Consider the following 14,815-nt stretch of genomic DNA (forward strand, 5'->3'; position numbering starts at 1 on the left):
AGGCGCTCGTGCTCTCGGACCGCGAGCCCTTCGCCGCCCCCTCGCCCTTCTCTGAGCTCATCTTGCCGCCGAACAACGCGCAGCAATAAAGCCGAGGGGCAGCAATAAAGCCGAGGGGCAGCAATAAAGCCGAGCGCAGCAATAAAGCAGAGGGGCAGCAATAAAGCCGGGGGCAGCAATAAAGCCGAGCGCAGCAATAAAGCCGTGGGGCAGCAATAAAGCCGAGGGGCAGCAATAAAGCCGAGCGCAGCAAAGCCGTGTCTGCCCCTGATTCGCTCGCGGGCAGGGGCGGGACTCCCGAAGCACCGCCCCGTTTAGCACGTGACCTTTGGTGCCCCCCCCACCTCCTGCGCGCACTTCCGGCTGCCATCCGGACGCGCGTGCGCGACGCGTGCGCACTGGAGTCCAGCGTGGCGACTCGGCAGAGGGCCGCCAGCCTCGGGCCCTGAGAGCGGGGCGGGGCGTCCGACATCCCAGCGTGAATCCCCCGAGGTGCGACCCCGGGAAGACTCTGGGTGCGAGGTTCGGAGGGGCGGGAGGGCAGGCGCCTGGGGTGTGCTCGGCGCGTGGCCTGCAGCAGGGTCCAGCTTTGCGCGTGCGTGCAGGGCGCCTGGAGGCTCAGGGAGTCTCCGCAGGGGCCGCCGCGGGTCAGGCCCGTCTAGTGCAGCGCTCAGAGCCCATTTGGTACAGGAGGCGGGTACAGAGGCAAAGGGACGCGCCCAAGGTCACCCAGCCCGGAGCCCAAGCCCAGGAATCGAGGGAGGAAGGTGGAAGCCAAGCGGTTAGTCCTCGGAGGCCCCTCAGCAGCAGCTGAGCAGGTGAGGGGGTCCTCAGACCCCCGCCGACACCCCTCCAGGAGCCCCTGTAGAAAGGCTCGGCCACCGGAGTTGTCGGAAACCCGGACGTGAAGCTGAAGCGGGTGCGACTGTGGCAGGTGGAAACCTTTTCTCCAAGCGGGTGGGCAAGCCAGTGAGTGGCCCAGGTTCTGCTGTAGGTGGGGAAGGGGCGGTCTGCCGAGTCTGCCTTTGAGGGTTGAAGCCGGACTCACCGGCCTCCTTTCTGAAAGGGGGGCTCATTGCAAACGGATACACGTGCTCAGGAACCCAGGCAGCCGTGCACTCGAGTGATCTCAGGCGGCTCCGATGCTGAAACACAGGTGAGTGCTGCCCTGTCTGGAGCTGCGGGGCCGGGGCCAGGGCCAGGGAGGGAGGAGGCAGAATGAGGCACTCGCCTGAAGGACAGCAGTGACAGGCTGGACTTCTGATGACACCTAAGCTTGGAGCTTCTGCCTTCAGAGGCGAGACGGTTCTGAGCTCAGTGGAGCACTGGGTGGCCATTTGGGACAGCTTGGTCCTCCAGGTGGAGACCCATTTCCCCAGTGATGGGAGGTGACCCAGGAGGCCAAGGCACCTTCCGGCTCCTGACATGTTTGCCCTCTTCCAGGAGCATCAGGCCTGTGCTGCTGCTGGCTCAGCTGCCCAAGGCTCAGCACGGGCTCTCTCAGCTCAAGGCCTCCACCCTCCTGAAGACTCCTGGAGGCGAGGCCCTCCATGTGAGGTGCCGGCTCTTGTCAAGGCAGGGCCCTGCAGAGACAGGCAGGCAGGGCCAGCCCCGGGGCCCTGGGCTGCGAACTAGGCTGCTGGTCACAGCCTTATTTGGGGCGGGGCTGGGTGGGGCCTGGCTGGCCATGAGGGCTGAGAAGGAGCGGCAGCAGCAGCAGCGGCGGACAGAGGCCCTGCGCCAGGCCTCCGTGGGCCAGGGAGACTTTAGCCTGCTGGACCACCAGGGCCAGGCTCGCTGCAAAGCCGACTTCCGAGGCCAGTGGGTGCTGTTGTACTTTGGCTTCACTCACTGTCCCGACATCTGCCCTGACGAACTGGAGAAGCTGGTGCGGGTGGTGCGGCAGCTGGAGGCCCAGCCCGGCCTGCCCCCGGTGCAGCCCGTCTTCATCACTGTGGACCCCGCGCGGGACGATGTTGCTGCCATGGCCCGCTACGTGCAGGACTTCCACCCGCGGCTGCTGGGCCTGACTGGCTCGGCGGAGCAGGTTGCCCAGGTCAGCCGCAGCTACCGTGTGTACTACAGTGCCGGCCCCAAGGACGCGGACCAGGACTACATCGTGGACCACTCCATCGCCATCTACCTGCTCAACCCCGACGGCCTCTTCACAGACTACTATGGCCGGGCCAGGTCGGCCGAGCAGATTGCAGACAGTGTGCGGCGCCACATGGCTGCCTTCCGCAGCGTCCTGCACTGACCTGGGTCATTAAAGGGTGTGGTGGAGCTGCATGTGTGTCTGAGCCGTACCAGCTGCCCTGGGAGGCCACGGAGCAGAGGAGCCCAGCACCTGGCTGTGGGCTGGGTGCTGGAGATGGGCAGCTATCTTCTCTACAAGGAGCCTTGTAAAGGGATGGGTGGGGTGGCAACACCACTTTATTAGGCTGGGCCAGCCAGGAAGCAAGTGTGAAGTGAGCAGATGTGGGCCCAACATCATGGGGGACAGGGCTGCCCACTCAGGGCTGAGCCATGGAGGGGGCGGTGTAGGTCTGGAAGTGCTTGTGGGCCCGCTGGTGTGTGAGCAGTCTTAGGGACATGGTGTCCACAGCCGCCTCCAGCCCTGGCTGCTGGGTGATCTCTACCGTGTGGTCATTGGCCTGTAAGGACAGGGTGTCAGCAGAGCCAGGGACCACTCCCCTCCCAGGCCCAGGGCCACTCACCAGTTGCAGAGAGGCCAGCATGGCGCGGCACACCTCGAAGGCAGGCTGGCCCGACACCAGCTTCGCAAAGGGACACCACTGGTTGAGCTGACTGAACTTTGAGACCATCTGGTCCCCATACAGGTGGATGTCAAAGGGCACGTGCTGCTCCTGCAAGAGGGAAGAGCAAGGTCCTGGTCAAACCCTGCAAGCATCGGGCTCCATGCCCGAGCAGAAGCCGGCCCAGCCCCCTTACCTGCTCCTGGAGCAGGGGCTGGATGCTGTCCTCCCAGTCCCTGACACGCTGGCTCAGCTCCGTCTCCTGGACGAACTTCTGAGACGTGGTGATGAAGAGCTCCTAGGAGATGACGGGAGCTGCTGCCTCTGCCAGAGCCACCACCCAGCTCCCCTCCCCTCCGACCAGGGCCTACCACGTTCCTCCGGACCAGCTCCTCGTAGCTCAGGGATGCCGGCATGGCCTCTGCTTCTGGAAAGGAGGGCAGCGGGAGGAGTGGGCCACACCCTCCCTCCCTTCATCCTTGAGTAGCACCCTCATGAGGGCCTGGCCAGCAGCCCTCCTAGACCTACCCAGGTCTGCAGCGTCCTCAGGCTTTGCCCCGTCAGGCTCTGCGTATTCTTCGGGCTCTAGAAAGTCATCTGCTGGGAGGTGGGGTGGAACCAGCAGGAGGCAGGTCAGCAGGCAGCCTGTCCTGAGCCCTCTTCCTCCCGCCACCCTGTGAGCACCCACCTGCTGCCCCCAGCTCCTCCAGGGAGTCCTCCAGGCGGTCCTCCTCCACAGGCCACAGCTCCTCCTCGGCCCTCGGCAGCCACCGCTTAGCTGCCTGTGCAGAGAACCTGTGAGCCACTGCTGTCTCCCACCACCCGGGGCGGTGAGGCCAGTGGCCAGTACTTGCCTCCCTCCTCTGCAGTTTCCGGAGGGTCTCCAGCTGCTCCCTCACGTGTTTCCAGTACAGAACCTCCATGTCTGCACACAAAAGCCTCGTGAGGGGGTGCCCGCATCCTGCCTAGACCACCCTGGTCCACCTAGGGCCTTGGGCATCCCCAGGCGGAGGGGAGGAGGGCAGAGCAAGGTGCCATTATCCCTCAGAGGAGCACACAGGGCCCCAGTCACACCTGCAAAGGACGGGCCCTTTTTCCGGAGCCTTCTGCTGTCAGCATGGTCAGCATCTGCAAGAGAACTGGGTTGTCAGGAGCCAGACCAAGTCCCTTCCTGCCCCTCCTGCACTGGCCTGGCCCAGTCCCACACACCCACTCACAGGTGGCCAGGTACCACTGGTGGAAGTCCTGCAGCTTGGCGGCCCCCTTCCTCTTGCGCTTCTGTCCCGGAACCTCCTCCACGCAGGCGGGCACGGAGTAGGGTTTACCTGGGGGGCAAATGGACTGTGTCTCGGGGCACCACTGCAGGCCCCGGGGAAGATCACCAGCACCCCTGAGAGCCATCACACGAGGGAGCACAGCCCCCCAGGCTCTCCATGGGTACAGGGCACACCCCACCCACCACCTGTACCCCCATGAACCCAGCCACAGACACTGGGTACAGCTGTCCCTCCACCCAATTACCTTTCTTGAAGGGCTTAGAGTCCAGGGAGCTGAAGGGGTCCAGGCTCTGCCAGGGGTCTGGGGTCTCCTAAGCACGGAGAACAAGTACTCAGGGAGAGTGGGGGACACACACCCTTCCCCCAAGGCCAGCACTGAGGGCAATGACGGCCAGGGGGCACTGGCCACGCGGAATCCAGGATCCAAGGGTGGAAGGGCCTCGGTCAGGTGGGAGTGAAGACGTGGGTGGTGGGGCCTCAGGCACACACCCTCCCTGCCAGTGGGTCGGGTCGGGGCCCCACCACCTCACCTTCAGCTGGGACACAGGCTCCAGGGCCTCCCGCCTCTCCCTCAGCTCAAACCTCCTGGGCTGGGCAGTGCTCTGCAAAGAAATGGCCTCAGGGATGTCCCCTCCTTTGCTCTGGGGGCAAATACTCTCCAGGAACCAGAGTATTTGAGCAGGAATTTCAAATAGTTCAAGGGCTAAAAGTAACACTGCTAGGAAAACTCCAGAGAACACAAACTAGTGAGCTAGTGGTCACGGGGAAAAACAAAACAGTAACATGGTAATATCCACGGAGCTACCAGCCAAGATGAACACTAACATGCTTCCTGTGTAAAGTTCGCGTCGTAAGAGGAAAAAAGGACGTCTTCACTCTAGGGCCGGAGCACAGAGCCCACCCTTCGGGGCTGAGGGGACGGCAAAGGCCTCCGAGGTCCCCCTTCCTGCCAGCCTGCCCTCGGGAGGCAGCTCCAGAGACCAGCTGCCATCTGTGGCTACAGGGCACCACAGGCTCAGCCAGCCCTGAGGAGCAGCAGCTGCTCTGCAGGGAGAGGGAAGGGACAAGGAAGCCGCTGCCCAAGAGCTGGCTTAGGACACGTGGGGCTGCCCAAAACCCAGGGCTTGCCCGATGGACGACTCCAGCTTTGCAGGCCTCAGTGTGTGCCCCACCTGCTGTGGGCTCCTGGACTCCTGGGGCTCCAGGGGGACCTCAGGGAGCTCTGCCACCCCCTCTGCATCCTCATCCTCATCCCCACCTGCGGGCATCGGGCCTTCTGGAGACGTGCCTGGGCAGAGGAGCAAGAGACCCGTCAACCCCGAGGAGCCCGAAGACCAGACAGCAGGTGAGGGCTGCCCCTCTGGGCCTGAGCGGCCCTCCCCCTCTCGGCTTCTTCATTCATTAGACCCAGAGACTGGAGCACGGTGTCTCACACTCTCGATGCGCTGCTGTGCCGTTTGTTTCATTCTACTTCTAAGCTACTTTCCTCTCTAAATGCTGCCTCTGTGCCTGCCCAGAGGAATGGGCACACAGGGCAGCGGGCTGAGTGGGGAACGAGGCCTGGGCACACAAGCAGCTCCAAGGCCTCACGGCTCCCATGTCCCCCAGCACAGGCAGAGAGGGGTGGGCATAGAGTCCTGTCCCCACCCCCACTAGTCGGTCCACCAGGATGACCTCTTCTCACCTGACTCCTGGGAGATGCCGGGCACAGGGACCGGACTCCTGATCATAGAGACTTCCATTGGCTGCTCCTCAGCGCATCCAGCTGAGAGAGATGGCGTGAGACAGGTCAGCCCAGCCCTCGCCTCCCCCCAACTCTCCCAGGGACCCAAGAGCCAGGGCTGGGGAGGGAGAGCAGGGCCCTGCACTGAGCAGCTGTGGGCAGACGGGGCAGCGGAGGGACCAGCTCCAGCCGGCCTGTGGGGCAGGTGCCTGGGAGGGAGGGTACCCAGTAAGGAGCCCAGACCCACACCCGCGCCCTCACCCGTCCTGGGCAGCAGAGTCTCCCTGGGGGACAAGCCCACTGGCTCCAACATGAAGGCTCCTCGGGGGTGAGGGGTGCACGTGTTCATCCTAAAATCCTTCCGACTGGCCAGGACCTCCCCCTGACAGCTGTGCTGGCAAAAACACAGCCTCTGCAGAGACCATCCCCAGCAGCCGCCCTCCCCCACCAGGCCCAGGCCGAGGCCCAAACCTGTACAAGGGGTGGCTGTTCTTGTCCATCTCATCCAGGGCTACCAGGGCCATGGGCAGGAGGGGGACGATGGCGACCTCCTGCACAGGGGCCGAGAGTGGGTGAGCGTGGGAACGAGAAGGGATGCCCACACTGTACCAGCAGCCCATCAGCTACGCTCACCCCACCTACGGGGGAGGGCACTCACACAGGGGGCCTGCTCATTCCTCAGGTCCACATTAGCACGGGTGTCGGGCAGGTCATCCAGCGACAGGAACTGTGAGGAGACAGTGAGCTCAGCAGCAGCACCCAGCAGGCACCCAGCGGGCAGCAGCCAGGCACCCAGGAAACCTCACCTCATCCTCCACCCGCTGGGAGGCCCTGGAGCTGGCGTCCCTGCTGGCCCCGTCTTCCTGCGCCGCGAGCTGCCTGGCCCTCCTGGGAGAGAATCAACGCATGGGAGTTCGGAGGCTGCAGGGGCTTCCCCAGCCACACGCAGGGCACACGGGCCTCCACCTCCTGGCTAGCGCCTCCAGGACTCACCTCTTGCCAGAGATGAAATCGAGGGCCTGGTAGACCAGTGAGTAGAGGTATTCAACCTGGAGGCCGGAAGCAGGAGGTGAGGACGCAGACAGGAGCCCACCCACGATACCCAGGGCAGACATCCGTGCACAGAGAAGCCGGCTGTCCCCTCCCAAACCTCCGGCACAAGCCCTGCCAGTGTGGCCATCAAGAGCACTTCTCCAGTTGAACAGAATTGCTCTGACAGCTGAGCCCCCCTCCCCCACTCTCAAGGCTGTGCCTCCCGCCATGCGCCTCTGTGCACACCTGCCTGCGGGCGGTCCATGCCCTCCCGTGGCCTCAGCCCACCTCCCACCTCCCACCTCCCCTCCCGCCTCCACCAACCCCAGTCTCTGGCACCTGACACCACTCCAGCCACAACCCAGGGGGCCCCACCCTTAGGGTGAGGGTGGGGATTTGGAGATGCTGACCACAACGCACCACCAGGGGGCGCGCCTGCTGCCTCTGGGCCAGTGGTCGGCAAACTGCGGCTCGGCTCGCGAGCCACATGCGGCTCTTTGGCCCCTTGAGTGTGGCTCTTCCACAAAACACCATGTGCGGGCATGCATGTACAGTGCGATTGAAACTTCGTGGCCCATGCGTAGAAGTCGGTTTTCGGCCTGGGCGAGTCTATTTTGAAGAAGTGCTGCTGGTGTTTGGCTCTGTTGACTAATGAGTTGCCAACCGCTGCTCTGGGCGAACCCTCTGCTGGGGGGGCCTTTTCTCTCACGCACTGGACACTGACACCGTCGTGAGCAAGAGACCCCATTTATTAGGAATAATAAACATTAACTTTCCTAAGTGTGTGCCACACACACAGAACCTTGCTTCACGCTTCATCTCACGTAAGCTGTCTGACTCAGGTGCCACTACCATCCTTACTTCATCAGAGAATAAACTCAGGGCGCACTCCCCCTCCCTCCCCCTCCCCCACATGCATGCCTCTCCTAAATCCTCAGACCCCACGGGGCTTGCCGCCAGGGCAGCAGCGGCAGCTCTTCCCGGGCTCACCCCACACCTGTCTCCAAGGCCCCCTTTTCTCTGGCCGCCAGTGAGCTGACAGCAGCCCCCCTAGGCCACCTCCTTCACTGTGACTTTTTGCTCCTCAGTGGCCACAGCAGCCCCACCTTGGCTCTCCTGTTGCTGCTTCTGTCCTAAGCCCTTCCTTGTTCCACTGCCCCAGCTTTAATAAATGTGCTCTCAAAATAAAATTAAAATTAAAACATTAAAGAGAGAGAGTAAACTCAGACTCAGAAACAGTGACCGGGCGCAGTGCTGGGCCCAGGCAGCGCTGGCTCCCGGCGCCTGTGAGCCTAGTGCTGTGCCATCGAATGCAGCAGCCATGAGCCACAGGTGGCCAGAGCAACTTACATGAGTTAACAGTTAATAAAACTCAAGATTCAACTCCCTTAGCCATGCTGGTCACAGCTGAAGGGGTCAGGAGCCACCTGCAGCCAGCGGTCCCCATCTGACCACAGAGCCAGACCATTCCCAACAACGGAGAGCCCGCTAGGCCGACTCCAGAGCCTGAGCCCCACCCCTCGGCTTCACTGCAGGCGACACCCCCGTTCCTGCCTCATCACGGATCTGCCCATCTACCTGCCTATCGGTCCCCTTGTACTGGTGCCTTCCAAGTCAGTTGCAGACATTCCTTCTTAGGATAAACACAGGGAAAAGGAACTTGGTTCAATGGGATTATCTAGGACAAAATCAATAAAATCTTAGACTGTCTTAAAGCTCTGCAGTGCCCAGAGGCACATCCACCACACCCCGTGCCAGCCAACTACTAGCAGATTCCTGTCCCTTCTGTCTGCTGTGGACCCTGGAACTCAGCTCCTCACAGCTCTTCTAACTCCTACCTCCCACCCCTAAACTCCCAACGCTGGATCAGCACCATGGCCCACTTGCCGCCCCCACGCCCAGCCCAGCCCCGGGGATGCTAAGCCCCCTGGGGAGGTGCCCTGGAACAGCAGGTGCATTCCATCTCTATGAGACCACGCTTCCATTCACCTTTTGTTTTGCATTCTCCTCAGCAAATGCATGTAACGTTTGCCAAATTTCACTCTCCAAATGTCCTATCCAGTAGCTGACTCTCAGTACCTTAGAGCCTCCGTTGCGGAAATTGGGGCCTTCGGCATCAACTCCCCAAATCCCTGCGTCCAACTTCTCTGCAGCCATGTTTACATATCCCTCCAGTCTCCAGGGATGAGGCATAGCCATCCCTGACCCACTCTCACTTCTTCTGGGATTCTGTTCATCTATTCTCCTCCCTCCTCCCTCCTCCCTCCTCCCTTCCCCCTTCCTCCGACACCACTTCCCCAGCTGCCCTTCTACGGGTTATCGCCATGGTTCCCAGTCCCCACTGTCAGAGGATGTTTTAAGAAATCCTGGTGCCCGCACCACTCCCCCGTCCCAATGTATTCAGTCTGGGTAAGGCCCAGCCACTGGTAACTGCTGGGATCGTGGCCTCCGTTGACAACCGCGCTTCAGTTACTACCTCGTCTCTTTCCTCCCCTTTTCAATAAAATTTCTCAAGAGGCGTCCGCACTGACCTGGAGCGCTTTCTCGTGCCTCTATTTCCTTCCGCCAGTGGTCCAGCCCTCCTCTCACTAAATCCCCGTGACCTGCAGACCCAGAAGGTACTTGGACGTCTTTAGTGTATGGGTCCAATTCACTGAACTCAACATTTCTGGCCATTTTTCTTCCCTCTGGACATTGTCTGCTCTGACTTCCTGGCCAAGACATCTTCTCGATTACCATCTCTGACTTCCCTCTTGAGGACACTCCCTGAACACTGGCTCCCCACGGTGCTCCCTCCCTTCTGCTTTCCCTCTCTCTACAACACGACCTCAGCCTGGGGAGCACACATGTGGGCTGGATGATTCTCTGCAGCGTGGGCCTCTCCTAGACGTTGTAGGGTGTTTAGAAGCAGGCCCTGCAAGTTTAAATCCAAGCTCTTGTTCAGTGTTGAGATGGTGAGGAATCCGGGAAGGAGACAGGGGGCTGGCAAGGCAGGTCTGAGACGGGGTGAGCCTGCCACCTGCCCCGCAGCACACAGGACCTTGGTCCTGCTAGCCCCTGAAACACCCAGGCCCGTGGCCAGGGATGCCCACCTTCTTACTGTAGACACAGGCGGAGCCCTGGATCAGCAGCGCTGCCTCCACAAAGTTCATTGTGGTTTTGCCTTCGTCAAAAGAAATGCAGATCTGGTCCAGCTGCAAGACACAAAGCCGGTTCTGTGGGAAGCCGAGCGTGTGCACCTCCCGCAGGAGCGCCCACCCACCGCCCGCCTCTGGCCCCTCAGACTGACAGCTCCGGCTTTGCTTGGGGCTCACTTGTCTGCTATTTAGGAGGGTCTCTGTGCTTTCCCCACTTCCTGTGGCCTCTGAGCCTGGTGTTTGGAAGAGGGAGACCCCAACCACACAGCCAGCGCTGCACACAGCTCCCTGAAGGTGCTCCATCCAAGTCAGGGCTGACTCAGACAGACCAGCAGGAAGACCCCGCACCCCGAGAGAGGAAGGGGCCTTCAGGGGTGGGGAAGACAGAGACGAAACACCAATCCTTTGAGCAGAAAACTCAGGAAACACTTCCCAGTGAGTCCTCCTCCTTCTTCTGTGACCCCTGAACCCCAGCTCCTATCAACCACATGCCAACAACTCCCAAACCCGTGCAGAGCAGCGCCCTCTCCTACATTCAGGTGCGTTTGTAGCTGCCGAGCAGGCATCTCCATCGAGACTCCCCGCAGCCGGGCCCCCCCTGCAGTCCCAGCCAACAGCTCTTCGAAGCCCTTACATGTCTGTCAAGCTCTGTGCCAGGAACGCCCACCCCAGCCTGGCCCAAACTCTTCTGCCGTCTCCCTCGGGCTTCCTGCCACCTGCGGGAGGTCTGGCCACGCCTGAGTCTCTCCTCCCTCAGTGCACAGCGAGCAGCATCAGGGCAGTTCCAGCCTCTAGCGCAGCGCTTGATGCCCGTGCCCAATAAATGCTTGATGAACAAAGTGGTGGCGTCGGCTAAGCCGAACACGCTTTGTGGTCCACTTTCCCAGATGAAGGAAATGGCTTTTCAGGAAGAGCAGCCGCCACACAAAGGCGGTTTGCTGACAGGGTGCATATACTCAGGAAAATGAGTCTTAGGTGATCATATCCAAAGCGTAGGGCGTGCTGGGGGGTGAGGAAGATATTAGGCCCGTGGTGGTGCCCAGAAGGGGGGTCTGGGAGGACTCCACCAGCGCCGGGCGACTGCTCCTCACTCCGGAAGGAAAGAGGGAGCTGGTTGTTCAGGTCGGCGGGGAGGGAGGGGAAGCAGGAGCATGACAGAGCGAACAGACATCAGGCCTGAAGACGGAACGTGGAGAGGGCGGCAGGGCCACCCAGACCCTGAGCAGCAAAGGTGGCCCTTCTCTTCGGTGATACTCTAGCCCAGCCGTGGGCAAACTACGGCCCGTGGGCCGGATCCGTCCCGTTTGAAATGAATAAAACTAAAAAAAAAAAGACCGTACCCTTTTATGTAATGATGTTTACTTTGAATTTATATTAGTTCACACAAACACTCCATCCATGCTTTTGTTCCGGCCCTCCGGTCCAGTTTAAGAACCCATTGTGGCCCTCGAGTCAAAAAGTTTGCCCACCCCTGGTCTAGCCCCAGCTGGGCACCCACTCCCAGGACCTCACTCTCCATTCTCCTTCTAATGACTCCCAGGTGGGACCTCCCATCAGTGCCCAAGCCTTTTGGATGGCTTACCCGACAGTCACACTGCAACAGGTCCACGCCAAGCCCTGGAGGGTCCCCTCCCCAAACCACCTACCCAGCATCCCAGGGCCTTAGCTCCACCCTGTTCTCACCTCCCCCTCCACCCCATGCCCAGCTCCCAGCTCCACCCTGGCCTGTGGTTCCTGTCCACGGTGACCCCGTTCGTCCAGCCCTTCCCTCCAGTCTCCTCTCACATCAGCCAGGGCTTGTCTGAAGACATCAGTTAGACGACATCACTGCACCCACTCTTAGGGAAAACCCCAAGATCCTAAGCAGAGCCCTCCGCACTGACCCGCCTCCCTCTCCAGTGGCCCGCCCTCCCCTGCTGGCTGCACAGGACTCACACGGCCTACTTCCCACCTCAGAACCTTGAACACTGTTCCCTGAACCTGGGTCTTTCTTCAGCTCGCTATGACTAAGCAACCCTCATCCTAAAGTGAGGTCCCCAGTCAAACGCGCCATAGAACCCGCGACCTTTCTTTCAAACGGCTCACCCTCCGTGACTGTACAGACGCCCACAGTGGTGCAGTCACCTAACCTCTTTGGAGAACTAACACCAGCACCTGCACGGGCAGGGCTTCCGTGAGGGTTAAATGAGTTCATATGTATAAAGCACACGAAACGGGACGGCTGAGCAAGTACCAAATGTGTGATGCTTATTACACTCCTGTGTTTACACCTAGGATCCAGCTCCCACAGAGTGCAGTGGGACTATTTCCTCAAGATTTAGTAGGTCCTTCGCATACAATGGACCAGGGGTGTGGAAAGTCCAGCTGTTGGGCCTTATCATTGGGTCTGGCCCTGCCAAGGCATGAGGGGTGAGTTAATTAAATGTGTGACCAAATAGAGCAGGCTAATTTTTAAGTTGATGATTTTGTATGGCCTGGGAATGGTGTTATCAACATCCAAATGGCCCTTGGCAGAAAAAGCGCTCCCCACCCCTGCAACAGACACTCAACGACAACGAATAAATAAGTGGATGAAAGAAAATAGCTACATAATAAAATCTGTTTAAAAAGAAAAAAGAACACTCTGGTAGCTGTGTGGAAAAAGAAACAACACAAAACTAGAGTCAGGACGTCAGGACGTGGGAGCAGGGGGAGGGGCAGGGCAGAGACGGTTTGAGGAGCAGACACGAGCAGGAAGTAGGTTCATCAGGCGTCTCCAAGTACCCTGCTTGAAACCTGAACCCAGTCACCCGACCCAGCACAGTTCTCGGCATGTTCTCAGCAGAGTGTGTGTCCAAGCAGAGCTCCACTGACATATCAAGTGTTTATTCTGCACCTACTAAGTGCTGGACAGTCTGTTAGGCAAAAGGAAAAGAGCATAAACATGATCCCTGCCCTTGAAGAGTTTACATTTTAGGGCGGCAATAGGCCATAAAGAAGTTAATAGCTCATGATACGCATTCTACTTCTTTATTTTTTGTTAATCTTCACCCGAGGATACTTTTTCCATTGATTTTTTAAATTATTATTGATTTCAGAGAGGAAGGGAAAGGGAGAGAGATAGAAACATCAATTATGAAAATCAGTGGTCAGTCACCTCCTGCACACCCCACACTGGGGATCGAGCCCTGCATCCTGGGCATGTGCCATGACCAGGAATTGAACTGCGACCTCCTGGTTCATAGGTTTATGCTCAACCACTGAGCCACGCCGGCTGGGAGATTTTTTCTTTTTTTTGAAAGATTGGAAGGGAGGGAGGGGGAGGGGAGAGAGAGAAACATTGATATGAGAGAGACACATCGACTGGTTGCCTCCCAAACGTTCCCCAAACAGGGCTGGGGATCGAACCTGCAACCCAGGTATGTGCCCTTGACTGGGAATCGAACCCAAGGCCCTTCCGTGCATGGGTCAATTCTCTAACCACTTAGCACACTGGCCAGAGTGTGATAAACATTCTAAAGTACTATGATCGAGAGAACTATTTTAGATGGGATAGTCGGTTCACATTTAAATTGAGACATAAAGGACGCTAAGTAATTAGTCATAAAACACACACACACACACACACACACACAACCATACTGGGTGAAGAATGCACCCCGGTAGGAACAGAAAATATAAATACCCTCAGCCAAGAATGAACTCAGGTCTTATAGGCTGACTGCCTCAAAAAAGCAGGTGAAGAGCCCAAGTGAAGGCTAAGAATATAAGCAGGACGAAGGCGAAGATTCAGAGGAGGAAGCTGGGTTCTATCCTGAGAGCCACGGAAAGCCACGGAGGGGAGTTAGGCAGGGCAGTGCGCCAGCCTCCCCTAAATTTGTAGAGTCACCCTTGCTGCTGGATGGGGCGTGGATTGGACGGGGCCAAAGGCAGCAGCAGGGAGCCCAGGAAGGATGGGAGGAAGGTTATGCATGAATCTGAGCCCGATAGTGGCCTGGACCACAGAAGAAGGAGAAGAGAGGAATTCAAGTGAAACGCTGGTGGGATCACACAGGCTTCGTGGGGGGCTGGATGTGGAGGGTGGGGTTTCACTACATGAGCTCTTAGCTCTCACCTTCGGTTGAAGAGTGGTGCCATTCACCAACATCAGGAAGACTGCGATTTGCACGTTTAATATGTCTCCTCCGAATGACCTCCCATCAGTGCCCAAGCCTTTTGGGTGGCTTACCCCACAGTCACACTGCAACAGGCCCACGCCAAGCCCTCGAGTCCCCTCCCCAAGCCACCTACCCAGCATCCCAGGTGCCACGTGAGATCCTGGGAATAAACGAGAATGTGGAGGGGAAACGAGTGAGGAGATGGCCCAGGACGCACCCGCGGTGCTAGACACTGAGAGGCTGGGTGGGAAAGAAAAAGCGGGCACTGAAATCGGACGAATAGGAGACACCAAAACCTGTTTCAAAAAGGAGGGAGTGGCCAACCCAACAGATGCTGCAGAGCCGCACAGACGGCCCTTCCCGTGCGCCCGGGGTTTGACGGGATGGAGGTCGTTACCGATCAAGACGAGAGCAGCCCAAAACGTGAGAGCGAAAGTCAAGGGCGGAAACGGAGCGGACAGCTCCTCACGCAGCGGCACACCGGGCACTGAGACAACACTGCATGTCAGTTACCGTTAAAGGTAAATTTTAAAACAGAAGGGAATTCTCACATTCTGGCCCAGAGCTCTCACACACCCAACGTGCACACATCCCATTGCATCGGAACCAATGCCGGTCCCGCCTACTCCACCGATCGCGGAGCCCGCTCACGGGTAGCGAGCCACCTGTCATGACAGGCTCCCGTCGCAGCGATGGAGGCGGGGACAGCGCTGGGAAAAACCACCGAGCCCGAGGCCCAGCCCGGCCAGGGCGC

The 14,815-nt window shown here is 59.3% G+C and overlaps 3 protein-coding genes across 8 annotated transcripts in view; 2 read left to right on the top strand and 1 right to left on the bottom strand.

Moving 5' to 3' along the window:
- Nucleotides 1-89, top strand: part of TYMP (thymidine phosphorylase) — a 3,757-nt gene extending 3,668 nt beyond the window's left edge. The window contains exon 9 of the mRNA XM_014541200.1: nucleotides 3-89. Within this exon, the coding sequence (XP_014396686.1) occupies nucleotides 3-89 (87 nt within the window). The remainder of the gene's footprint in view (nucleotides 1-2) is intronic.
- Nucleotides 90-275: 186 nt separating this feature from the next.
- LOC102254190 (protein SCO2 homolog, mitochondrial) lies at nucleotides 276-2,287 on the top strand. 6 transcript variants are annotated; one of them, XM_014541217.1, is made up of 3 exons: nucleotides 277-492; nucleotides 1,100-1,156; nucleotides 1,444-2,287. In XM_014541217.1, the coding sequence occupies exons 2-3, from the start codon at nucleotides 1,143-1,145 to the stop codon at nucleotides 2,255-2,257; spliced, it is 828 nt and encodes a 275-aa protein (XP_014396703.1). In that variant the 5' UTR covers nucleotides 277-492; nucleotides 1,100-1,142; the 3' UTR covers nucleotides 2,258-2,287. The 6 variants fall into 6 exon arrangements, with proteins under 6 accessions (XP_014396698.1, XP_014396700.1, XP_014396697.1 ...); XM_014541212.1 differs by having other exon boundaries at nucleotides 276-969; nucleotides 1,067-2,287; XM_014541214.1 differs by having other exon boundaries at nucleotides 276-818; nucleotides 1,067-2,287.
- A 124-nt stretch (nucleotides 2,288-2,411) lies between these two features.
- On the bottom strand, nucleotides 2,412-14,570 carry NCAPH2 (non-SMC condensin II complex, subunit H2; the record flags this gene model as incomplete). The annotated part of the gene is made up of 21 exons (XM_014541210.1): nucleotides 2,412-2,654; nucleotides 2,718-2,867; nucleotides 2,953-3,054; nucleotides 3,128-3,183; nucleotides 3,285-3,356; nucleotides 3,445-3,538; nucleotides 3,611-3,681; nucleotides 3,831-3,884; nucleotides 3,974-4,081; nucleotides 4,278-4,344; nucleotides 4,564-4,635; nucleotides 5,206-5,321; nucleotides 5,718-5,798; nucleotides 6,018-6,145; nucleotides 6,228-6,307; nucleotides 6,415-6,483; nucleotides 6,563-6,644; nucleotides 6,750-6,805; nucleotides 9,881-9,982; nucleotides 14,195-14,301; nucleotides 14,459-14,570. Coding segments are annotated over 21 exons (1,920 nt in total), but the record flags the coding sequence as incomplete, so codon positions are not given.
- Nucleotides 14,571-14,815: the final 245 nt, after the last annotated feature.

This window comes from Myotis brandtii, unplaced genomic scaffold, assembly GCF_000412655.1.
Source record: "Myotis brandtii unplaced genomic scaffold, ASM41265v1 scaffold2658, whole genome shotgun sequence".
In the NCBI taxonomy this organism is placed as follows: Eukaryota; Metazoa; Chordata; class Mammalia; order Chiroptera; family Vespertilionidae; genus Myotis; species Myotis brandtii.

Bases quoted from the DNA above. Each gene is read 5' to 3' on its own strand.
- LOC102254190 (XM_014541212.1), top strand. From the start codon at position 1,382: ATGGGAGGTGACCCAGGAGGCCAAGGCACCTTCCGGCTCCTGACATGT.